An 11,304-nucleotide genomic window follows, 5' to 3' on the forward strand; every position below is an offset into this window, starting at 1 on the left:
AATGAACAAGGGCCAGCCAGGTAGAAGGAGGGAGAAGCACTTTGGAAAGGGCAGCCCTGGGCTAGCACAGGGACCCTGTGCATCAGCCTCCACCAGCCGTGCCGAGCAAGGCATCGGCCCAGAGAAACTCCAGCTCCGGGCCCTTGTGGCCCGTCTGGGAACACCCACAAGGGGCTGCACACATGTGTGAAGGAAGCTGCCCAGGGGACCACCAAGGCAAGGTCACAGATGGCACACTCCAGAGCTTACGTACCTCCCGTCCCCTTTCCAGAAAGAAAGAAAAAGAATCACTCGGTGTCAGCCTGGCCATTAAAATCCTTTGTACCACAGCCCCTAATCCAGGGCAAAGTGTGGGGAAGTACTGCTTATACAGGCCCCCTGGATCGGGCCAGGGCACCCCACCACCACGGTGGGTGGGGGTGGGGGCGGGTGATGTCCCCACTCTGGGACAGTGCTCCAGAGCCTCCCATGAGGACATGGTGGAGCAGCCAGAGAAAAGGCAAGACCGAGGCCCTCCCCCACACCCCACTCGAGAGGCGGAGTCAGATGAGCGCGGAAAAGCCCGCTGTAGAGCAGCACACCCAGCCTGCTGTCACCAGCCGATGCCCACGCCCACACCCAGCGACCCCATGGGACAGGGCAGATCTACCCCTGAGGGTCTCCAAGGCGGCCACTCCTTGGGAACAGCCTGCCTCCTCTCCCACAGAGCGGCAGGGGACACCACTAGGACTCTTGGGAATGCACGCACCGGTGACAGAGTGACCCCAGCACGCAGGGCAGCAGGGACAGCTGACAGCTTGGTCGCCAACAGCAGTGTCCGGGTCCTGAAGTTGGGAGAGATGGAATTATTCTTCTCTGTAGGTCCTGTCACACCAGTAGGGTGGCTCACAGCGTGGGCGCCTCACGGGAGCGGAAGGGCAAACTAAGGTCAGAATGTTCCCAAAGGCAGAGCCCAGCACCGCCAGCCACCCATGTCCTAGCAGGTGATTGTTTGGGCACGGACAAGATGGTGGCCATCAGGGGCACTCCCTCTCCCCAGCCCCCTGCCAACACCCAGTGGGCTATTTTGGGCCACCGGCCTCAGACTTCCATCAGGGTGGCAGATGGCCTTGGAGAATTTTGGGAGTACATGTGAGTGGCTTCCTGGCCCAGTGAAGACTCCAGGGGTGGAGAGTGGGGGCCTGGTGGCCGTAGGGTCATCCCCTCTCCTCAGCCATGGGCGGTGGGTCACCAAGCACACTGAAGGCACCAGCGTCCCTTCACTCCTGACCCAGCAGTCGGAGGGCCAGGTGCACAGCTGGTCTGCACCGCCCCTTGGGAAGCAAGTGTCAGGGAGACACAGGAAAGCGAGAACAGGTCCAAGAGGAAGCCCAGAGGGCGCGGAGGTGGAGGAGTCTTTAAGACTCACTCAAGCTGAGACCCCAAAGAGGGTCCTTCACTCAGGCTCCAAACACCGACCAGCTCGTGTCTGCTCCTGCCAGCCACTAGCCCGGGAGCCGGCAGTGAACGCAGTGAACAGGAGCGTGAGACAGCTGCCGGTGGAGGAGGGGTGGGGACAGGACTGACATGCAAACACACCAACAGCACCACACCCTCCCCTGCTAGTGAGGGGACCTGACTCATAACAGCCCCGAATAGGGCCTCCAAAACTGTCCATCTTTACAGGACAAAGTCTCACCTTTCTCTCATGGAACCCCTGACCACAGGTTAGCAGCCCAGCACTTAACCCCCACGCTTAACTCAGAGGGGCAGTTCTACCCCGTCCTCTAGGCCAGGGAGCCCTGGCAGGCAGAGGGAAGGGCCTGCATGGGCTTGGCTAGTGGTCCAGGGGAGGAGGGGGAGATGCTAGGGTAGCACCTGTTCCAGCAGGGTCAGAAGGCTGGACACAGCGGGGCCAGACAGTCCCTTGAGGGTGCTAGGTACGGGGCCTTGGCTCCTGCTGATGCAGTAGTCGTGGAGACTGGGGCCTGTGGAGTGAAATGTTCAAGGGCCAGCGTGGGGCTGCAGAAGAGGGTGGCCTGGTGCTTAGAAACAGTGGCTGAGGTCACGCTGCCAGGGTACCTGTGGGGTCCAGCCCCGCCCTATAGCCTGGGCCCCACCTAAGCTGCACCTAATTGAGGGCCAGTGCTGTGTTCCCCTCCAGTCTGAGGGGTCTGGGCCTTTGCTCTACATCAGAACTCACTGCCATGAATTTGACCCCAGCCCATAGGACAGGGTAGAACTGCCCTGTGGGTTTTCAAGACTGTAACTCTTTGTGGGACTAGAAAACCTCACCTTTCTCCCCTTTGCTATACAGATCCAGCGAAATAAGAAAGAAAATGGTGCATTTTAAGGAAAAGAGAGAGGTGTCCTATCTCCCGTATACACATTCCTCCTACTTTTCCAGCCCAGCAAATGACAAGTGAGGTGCCAGGAAGTGGGGTGGGGGCTGGGAAGCCACAAAATCAATCCCCGACCAGCAATGTGGACATAGATTCAAATCCAAACTCGCCCTAGAGCACAGACTAACTGCCCCTGGCGGGCTGACATAATAGATCTTCACAAGAGCAGAACATCTGCTAACCTTGAGCTTAGCAACCTAATGCATAATCACTATGCCACCTAGACTTCCCCAATGCTGAATCACACCAGCTCAAGAAGGTCTAGACCCTGCACTGTAAACCACTGTAGGCGTGATGCAGGCCCAGAGGGTCGATCTCGGGGGCCAGCACAGCGGCACAGACACAGCTTAGCACGATGGCCTATCCGGAGGGAGGCACAGGTAACTGTGTGACCAGGGCCTGGCATCTAGGATGAGCACTGCAAGCCCTCAGACTCGGCACTGGCAAGGGCTGCTGAGCAGTCTGGAAAAGCAGGGGCACGTGAAAGGCTGCTGTACAGCACATCACCACCAGCTCGCCAGTCAATAGAGCGGTGGTTCTCCACCTTCCTCATGCCATGACCCTTTGATACAGTTCCTCACGTTGTGGTGACCCCCAACCATCAGATTATTTCCATAATACTGTAATTTTGCTACAGTTCTGAATCGTCATGTAAATAAATATCTGATATACAGGATGTGCTCTCATTGTTACAAACGGAACATAATTAAAGCAGAATGATTCATCAAAAAACAGTTATTTATTTCTAATGACAAATCAATGAAATGTTGTCTTAAAGCATGGTGTAGCATGGGTCACAGTCTTCATGTCCGGTACTCGTAGGTGGGCGTATCTGCATGTGGGCGGACCCGCCTGGAGACGATAGAGGAGCGGTGCTCAGTTCCTAAGACCATTGGAAATATGTGTTTTCCGATGGTCTTAGGCGACCCCTGTGAAAGGGTCGTCCACAGGTTGAGAACCACTGCAATATAGGATGGGCTGACAGCTGGGACCCAACAGGCCAATGGCGGGGGTAGCAAGGACAGGGAGCCAAGAGAGAAAGTGGCCCCTCTCATCCTACAGGGGTTGGGGTGGGGAAGGGGGGGAAGGAGTCAAAGGGCCCAGCCCTGCATTTCCATGATCTCACGCACGGACATCATGCCCATTCCAGCTCAGGGTGCCTGTGGGATGGAGGAGGCCTGGCTGAGGGGCATGTGAGACAGTCCATCTGTGAGAGCAGCCAGCCTCATCTCGCTACTGCAGACGGACCTGCTGGTAGAGCTGCTTAACCCATTGCTCCGCATGGACTCCTGACAGAACAATCGCGTGACACAGCAATCTCACCCATGCATGTAACTGAGAGACACGTAAGTGTGTATGGTAGCCACACAGACACTTGGGACAGAAGCCCAGCCCCAACAAGAGGCAGGCTCCCTTCGGGACTGAGAACTTTCTGGTCATTCTGATCAGAGAGGAGAGAACTCGGCAGGAAGGGAAGACCCTGGGTTACAAGACTGGAAGGAGAGGGATGGTGAGCAGCTGATGGCAGGTCACCCCAACATTCTCTACCTGCTCTGGTGACACCCTGTAAGTAGGTGGATGGGGAACCAGGTCACTGGGAGATAGGTAGATCAGTTACCTGCACCTTGGCTCTCGGCTCCTGGCCCATGAGGAGCAGCAGTCCTGGGACCCTCAGTGGCAACTATGAGCTACACAGAGTGGTGGGGAGCCAGACACCGGTGGGAAAGATACAATCTCACTGCACAGAAAGGGCAAGTGGCCTGGCCTACTGCCCACAGCACGCCAACAACAAAGATAGGCCTGCACTCCCACCATTCCACATGTTGGAGGGACCTCCCCTCCTATAGCCTCCTCCTGGCTTCAGCTTTCCTTTCCATCCCAGGGGACATGAGGGCTCCTTCTCTCCCCAAGTGCCAGTGGCACCCAGGGCCTCTCTGTCCATGAGTACTGAGCCAGGCACAGTGCCACGCGGCTTGGGCCTGGAGAATGCAAATGTTGAAACCAAATGCCCCCAGGTCCAGGATGCCAACAGCCCAAGGGACACGAGAGCAAGGGACACAGGCCCTTGACCACCTACTGGGGGCCCATTTAAAGGATGCAGAGGGAGGCACCTGCAGGTACTGGGGCAAGAGCCGGGACAGTGGCCCAGATGCCAAGGTCCTCCTCAGGGACCTGGACCTTGTTCTACAGGATGGTAAGTGAGGAGGCAGGGATGGGTGAGCAGGACTGCAAAGGCTGTTGGTGTGTGTGCACGCGCATAATATTCTGGATTTAAGGTGAAAGGGGGTGCCACCAAGTGATAGGTGAGCTTGCCCTTCAGGAGATGGTTATGGCTCCGGAGGTCAGGGGATGAAGGCCCTGCAGGGGCTGCTCTTCCTCACAAGGCACAAGCGCTGACCCGAGGTGAATGGTGAATGAGAGCGAGTGGCTGAACCAGTGCCTGGGAGCGACACCCCCACCCTCCATGCCCCATGGTCCCTCGGGGAGCCGCTGGGCCCAGTGGGTGGAGATGGGCCCAAACAAATAGTGTGTGAGCCGGTGCCAAGGTCCCCAGGGGAAAGCAGGAAGCAGGCCTGCCTGGGGCCTCAGCGGCATCGCCAAGGAAGGATGGGGGGGAAGAGGAGCAGGAGCGTGTGAGGAGGGCAGGCCAGCGTGGCAGAGGAGCGGCAGGTGGCGGTATCCTCTTGGGCAGGCCGCCCTGCCAGTTCAACCCCCAACCCTTACTCCACGGGCCCTGGTGGCGGTGCAATGAGCGGTGCATGCAGGGCGCTCAGAGCTGACCAGGCTTCCAGAAAGTGCGCGGCAAGCGCATCACCACCAGCCCCCACAAGGTCACCTCCCAGGGGCTGCTTTCCCCTCCGGAGCCCCACTCCTGGGAAACCAGGAAGTTCAGCTGGGAAGGTGCTGTGCTTTGCAAAAAAAAAAAAAAACATACTAGGGGGTTGGCCTCGGGAGGGACCCTCCTGGGGGGCCTTCCCCCCTTTCCATGCCCACAGAACATGACTTCTCTCAATGGCAGCAGCTGGCTCAAGATGCCAGGGCGGCCGAGAGACGGAAAGGTGTGTATGAGCATGCCACACGATCTGACCCCGACGGGGCCGCAGGCAGCAGCCTCAGGAAGGTCCGGCCCAACCAGCTGGAAGGACAGTGCCGGTTCCAACCCGAACCCAACGAGGCTGCACTGGGTTCCTGCTGGGCCACTGCAGACACTTCCATGAAGAACCCCCTGGCATTCTCTGTGCCCCTCCATGGGGAGCTTCCTTCCTGCCCAGAGGACCCTGCCCTAGGAGAAGGGGCATGCATAACTGTGTCTACCATGAAGCCACCAAGCCCCTCCATAACTTCCATGCCAGGGGCAGGCTTGCACCAAAATGGCATCTGGGGATGCACATGCGCATGGCCAGGGGGCTCTGGTGGCCTGGCGCTCTACCCGTGTGCTCTGAAACAAGCCCGAGGTCACCTCGCCACGCTGCCTGAGACCAGAAGGGCAGTCCAGGGGTTCTCACTGACTGAGCTGGGCACAGGGTGGCCGAGGCCGGGTGAGTATCAGAAGGCCCGGGCACTCCTAATCCGGAGCCCTCCCCCAGAAGCTGCTCAGGGGGGCTGCCTGGCTGGGGGGAGGGCCCCGCCCGGCACCTCCCCACAAGGGCACTACCAGCAACCTGGCCACCCCACCCCATCTCTGTCATCTCTTGGAAGGGCTGGGAGCAATGGTGTCTGGACCACTGGTGCCCTTGTTGCCATGCCAGCTGGCCTCTCAGGCTGGTGGTCAAGCAGGCTGATTTTGTGTTAGGCAGGTGGGTAGTTCGAAACCAGCAGCAACTCCACAGTCCCAGTCTCGGAAACCCACAGTGGTCACTGTGAGTCATTGACTCCAGGGCAGTGAGTGTAGAGTTTTCGGTGAGCCACAGTCACCCAGCTGGTCCCACGCCTGGCCAGGGGTGGGAGCACTCATGCCCTGTCCTGGCAGTGGCCCCCCGAGGAACCACCACCACACAGACACACCACCACCACCACTACCACCACCCCAAGGCCTGCTTGCCCAGGGCAGAAACTCCAGCCAGAGGCAGCAGGAGGCCCGGTGGAAACCTGAGCAGCCATGCCCTTCCTGCACCACCAGCACCAGCACTAAGCAGCTGGCCCTCAGACGCCTGCTCCTGCCCTGGCAGGTGTGCGCCTACCTGTCCGACCAGTTTCAGAACTCGATGTGCACAGCAGGTGCCAAAGAACAAACAGCTCGGCCTGGCCACCCTCTGGGGCCTCCATGGGAGAACACGGAGGCCCTGTCCCATCCCCACTCCCCTCACTCAGGAGGCAGAGACCCCTGGTGTGACCAGAGCCCCTGCATGTGAGAAGTTCCTGGTGGGCAGCCCTCTTCCACGCCCCACTCAAGCTGGAGGTCAGGAGTGGGAATGAGTCATCGAGGGCTTGGGGGGGGGGGGCGCCCAGCCTGTGACCCACGTCACGTGCTCTAGATCACAAGCGGCTGCTCTCAGGCCGCCTCACAACCGCCTCGCCGAGGCGGAAGAGCAGCCTCGGGCTGGTCCTAAGCCGCCCTGGGACGGGACAGCTAGCTGGCCACCCTCCTCCACCACACTCAGCACTTCTACCCAGGTCACTTCCCCACCCAGGCACCTCCCTCAGACATGCAGGGCGGCAGGGAACCAGGGGGAGTCAGGGTCCAGCCAGCCCAGGGCCTTGCAGAGGCCACTCAGCCCAGGGTGGTGGCGCAGCAGGCCTGGCCTCAGCCCTCTGGGCTGACCACTTGTGCCCAGAAGGGAAGCAGTGGGCGATGGGAGCCTCCACGTCTGTCTTCCTCTTCCCGTGGGGAAGCACTACTGCCAGGAAAGCAGGCCTGTCGGGTCACCTGCACTGGGGATGGCAGGGAAAGCTCCTCCGAGGCTGTGGGAACCCCACCACCTCCCCACCCCAACCCGGCGGGGGGGCCTGATAGAGGCTCTCAGACTCAGGTAGGCACCCCAGTCACAACAGAGCCCCTCAAGCAGGGGCTGGAGGAGCAGACCCCTGGCTGCCTTCTCCCTCCCATGGCACCTCCTCAGCCTGCGGCCAGGCACTTCTTGGGGAACCGCCTCTCTGCCTCCACATTCACCAGCTCCCCTGTCACCCCTGGCCTGTGGGGCCTTATCACCACAGCAGACGCAGCAGCAACCCCTCCATCACCCATCCCCAGAAGACACCTGCCCCACAGCCGGGCCCTTGAACAGATGGATTATTGCCAGCCCAACTCCCACCCCGGCCAGAGACCAACCAGTTCCCCACTGCCCCACCCTGCTTCAGCCCCGAGGCCGGCCACCCCACCTCCACCCCGCTGTCTTCCCCGTCACAGGGCTACCAACTGCTCATTGTCCAAGCTCTGCGGCGTCACCCATGACCCCCCACAACTCAGGTTCAAGGTCTCACAGCCACCACCTGGCCAACTTAATCCCTCTCCTCAGTGAGACACAGCAACTCCGCCGGCCCACAGCCTGCTCTATTCCCCACGCAGCACCCCCACCTCACAGTGACATCTCCTGGGGAAGCTGCCACTGGTCCTCCCTGTCTCAGCCCACAAGCCATCACCACCCTCACCCCTACTGAGCAGGCGGGCCAGCCAGCCACTCCCACCCCCTCCTGGGCAGACTCCACCCCAGCCTCTGTCTATAATACAGTCACTCTATATCAGCGGCTGCCATCCTGCCCAGCTCCCTCCTTGCCTCCTCACCCTGCCCTCAGCCTTCAGCCCAGAAAGGGCAAATCAGCCTGAAAATGGAAAATGCAACTTTAAAAAGGCTCCCTCCACACTCACTCACGGTGACCCCATCGCTGTCAGCCAAGGAGAACTGTGCTCCAGAGTTTCGGAGGCCGATCTTGGGGGAAGTAGATGCTCAAGCACCTTGCTAATTGCCATGGGCAGTGGGACCCTTAACTGTCTCTAGCATGTGGGCCCCACCTGAATGACAGCAGCTGCAGGTGACCGAGGCCTGACCCACGGCGGGCACTGTCGAGGACTATCTCCTGCATCCTTACACAGGAGCCCCACCATCTGCGGAGGGAGTGGCCCGGAGGCCAGAGCAGGCAGGACTTCCTCCACCGCAGACAGCTGCGCACTGGCAGCTGCTCCCCTCCCGGGAGCCTGCAGACCAGAACCACCCCTTCCCAACCTGGCCAAGCCTGTCCCCCAGCCCCCCACTGCCCCTCCAGCCCATACAGGGGTCACCCCTCCTCCCCTCACACCATCGTCAGACCCCACACTTCCTCTCTCCAGCTTCTTAAGCAGGTGGTCTTTTGACTTAAGCATGTTTCCATCTGTGTGACCCCACCCTGAGCCCCCAAACCGACCCCCCCCCCTGACTCTCCCTGTCCTGGAAACTTCTGAAGTAGAAACACTCAGGCCCCAACTCCAGAACCAACCCTCTGCACCAAAAACAACAACACAAATTCACAGCCATCGAGTCCATATTGACTCACAGCAACCCCATGTAGAGCGCAGAACTGCCCTGTGAGTTTACAAGGACACTGTACACCGGAGAGGAATGCAAAGCCCGTCTGCCTCCCTCTGTCCCCGCGCCTACAACCACCCACATTGCCTTGATCCTAACAACAAGGACAACAGTCACCGCAGGCTTTTGTGTGCTCACCTGACCAAGCCCTGGTCATCCACTACCGTTTTTTAAGCCTTTCATGAACCTGGGGCACGGGCGCTATCACCCATTATCACAAGCGAGAAAACTGAGGAGGAAAGAAATGGCGCTCACAAGGTAGGCAAGAGGCCCAGAGCCTCTGCCCCTGAGCACACCCCACTCAGTCTCTCCAGATCCCCTTTCTGCCCCAACCCCATGGACTGGATGCAGCACTGTGGCCAGAGTCAGGGCCCCCTCTTCTCGGCCTTGCTCTCAGTGCCCCCAAGCTCTCCTTCCCATCCCAACTGACCACCTCTCCCCTAGGCCTTGAGCTATAAAGACCTGTGGACTCTCCATGCCCGTTCTTCAATTACCCACCTTTCCTGTAACAGCACCCAGCCCGACACTCAGGGCAGCTCCCTGTGTGTTCACGAACCCCCACCTCCTCCTCCAGCCCAAAGACGGACAACTGCAAACCAAATGCTAGAGGGCCATACGTAGCGGGTCAGCTCCCTCTCTTCCTGTGCTCTACTCCAGTGAGACCCTTTCTCTGGCACAGAAACGGATCCAACCTAGCTGTCCACTTCCCCCATGTCCACCATCCGCAGTGACTTTTGGTGTCCTCAGCCCCACGGGCCCAACATGCTCCTCCAGCCACCTTTTCGGTGCCAACACGGACCCTGCCTTCGAACCCCTCCCCTCACCAGCTCCTCAGGGACCTGTCAAACCCCAACACCACCCCCTGCCTCTCCTCACCAGCAGCAAGTCCCCCTCCTGAGCTGGGGGTGCTGGCTACCGCCGAGCTGCTTCCCACTGCGGTGGCCCCACGTGTGCGCAGTCAAACTGCTCCGTGGGGTTCGCAGCCTGTGACCTTGCAGGAGCAGATCGCCAGGCTTGTCTTCACAGGCACTTATGAGTGGGTTCGAACCTCCAACCTTCAGGCTCCTAGTGAGCCCTTCACCCTGCGCACCACCACCCAGGTGGTCTGATCCAGTAATAATCTCTTGATCTGATAATAATCCCCCTTGATCTGATAATAATCTCCAGCTCTTTCCAGGAATAACTGTGAAAAAAGGAAGTAGACCCTTCTATGACCAGGCATCGGAACAACCCACATCTTTTTGCCCGGTCCTCTTTTTTTTTCAGTGGGCAGAGAGGGCCTACTGGGAGTTTTCTTCTTTTGAATACCAAGATCCAAGGCCTCTTCCGGCTCTCTAAACCACCCTCATCTTTAAACACCAAACCAAACAAAAAACTCTGCCACTGAGTCAATATTGAGTCACAGTTAGCCTATAGAACGGGTAGAACTACCCCTGAATTTCCAAGACTGTAAGGCTGAAAGTCCTGCCTTTCTCTGGAAAAGCTGCTGGTGGTTTTGAACTGTTGACCTTTCAGACTATGCCACGAAGGCTCCTAATAATGACCATCAACTTTGCTCCTTTCCTGGGCTTAAGCAGGGCCCAGTGGTGTAAGGAGCTAGCTACAATGAGCCGCCAACCTAGCACCTTGCTTGGTTTGAACCCACCAGCTGCTTAGCAGGAGAAAGACGAGGCCGTAAAGATTTAAGTCTTGGAAATCCAAAAGGTTGTTTGTTTTAAACTCCGACGCTCTATTTCCCCAACTTCAGGAGTTGGGCCCCTAGTGGCATAGTGAGCTTCCCACTGGGCTGCTAAGCACAAGTTCGCAAGTTCGAACTCACCAGCCCTTCTTCGGGGCAAAGATGAGGCTTTCTGGCCCCTGGGAGATTTGCATCTTCGGAAATCCACAGGAGCAGTTCTACTTTGTCCCTGAAAGCTTGCCCCTGAGTCGGCATGGGCACGCAGACAGGGAGTTTGAGGTTTTCCTACACCCACAATCCAGCTTAATCCTTCTTCCTCCTCCAGCCAAGAGAATGACACACATTTCCACCCTGGGCTGACCCAGGCGTGCTAGCACCTTCCTGCCATCCCCACCGGCCGGGGCCCGACTCAGCCCCCGCTGACCGTCTCCTCCGTGACCGCCCTTCTCTAGCCTTCGCAGGGGACCTGAACCAGGTGTGTTTGACCTCCCAGTATTGTCAGCACCCTCTCCCCTACCCCCACTTCAGCTCCGATCGTCCTCAGGTGCAACTTAACGAGCTCCACCTCCGTGCGAGCGCGGCACTGACCCCTCACGCCTCCCCGCTGGCCCGCCGCGCCCGCCCCCGCCGTCGCTACCGTGTCTCCATGGATCTTTGGGCTCCACCGCTCCGGACACGATATCCTCGTCGGACGGGAACGTGACGCGCTTGGCTGCAGCCTTGAGGCGACCGTCGGCCGGGGGCG

General features: G+C 59.1%; 1 protein-coding gene across 1 annotated transcript in view; it reads right to left on the minus strand.

The window, feature by feature from the left end:
* Positions 1 to 11,304, minus strand: part of PPP1R37 (protein phosphatase 1 regulatory subunit 37) — a 29,283-nt gene that overhangs the window by 15,731 nt on the left and 2,248 nt on the right. Inside the window, exon 2 of the mRNA XM_045292678.1 lies at positions 11,197 to 11,302. Within this exon, the coding sequence (XP_045148613.1) occupies positions 11,197 to 11,302 (106 nt within the window). The remainder of the gene's footprint in view (positions 1 to 11,196; positions 11,303 to 11,304) is intronic.

Source organism: Echinops telfairi, unplaced genomic scaffold (genome assembly GCF_000313985.2).
Source record: "Echinops telfairi isolate 266 unplaced genomic scaffold, ASM31398v2 ScPeMD7_655;HRSCAF=1070, whole genome shotgun sequence".
NCBI lineage: Eukaryota > Metazoa > Chordata > Mammalia > Afrosoricida > Tenrecidae > Echinops > Echinops telfairi.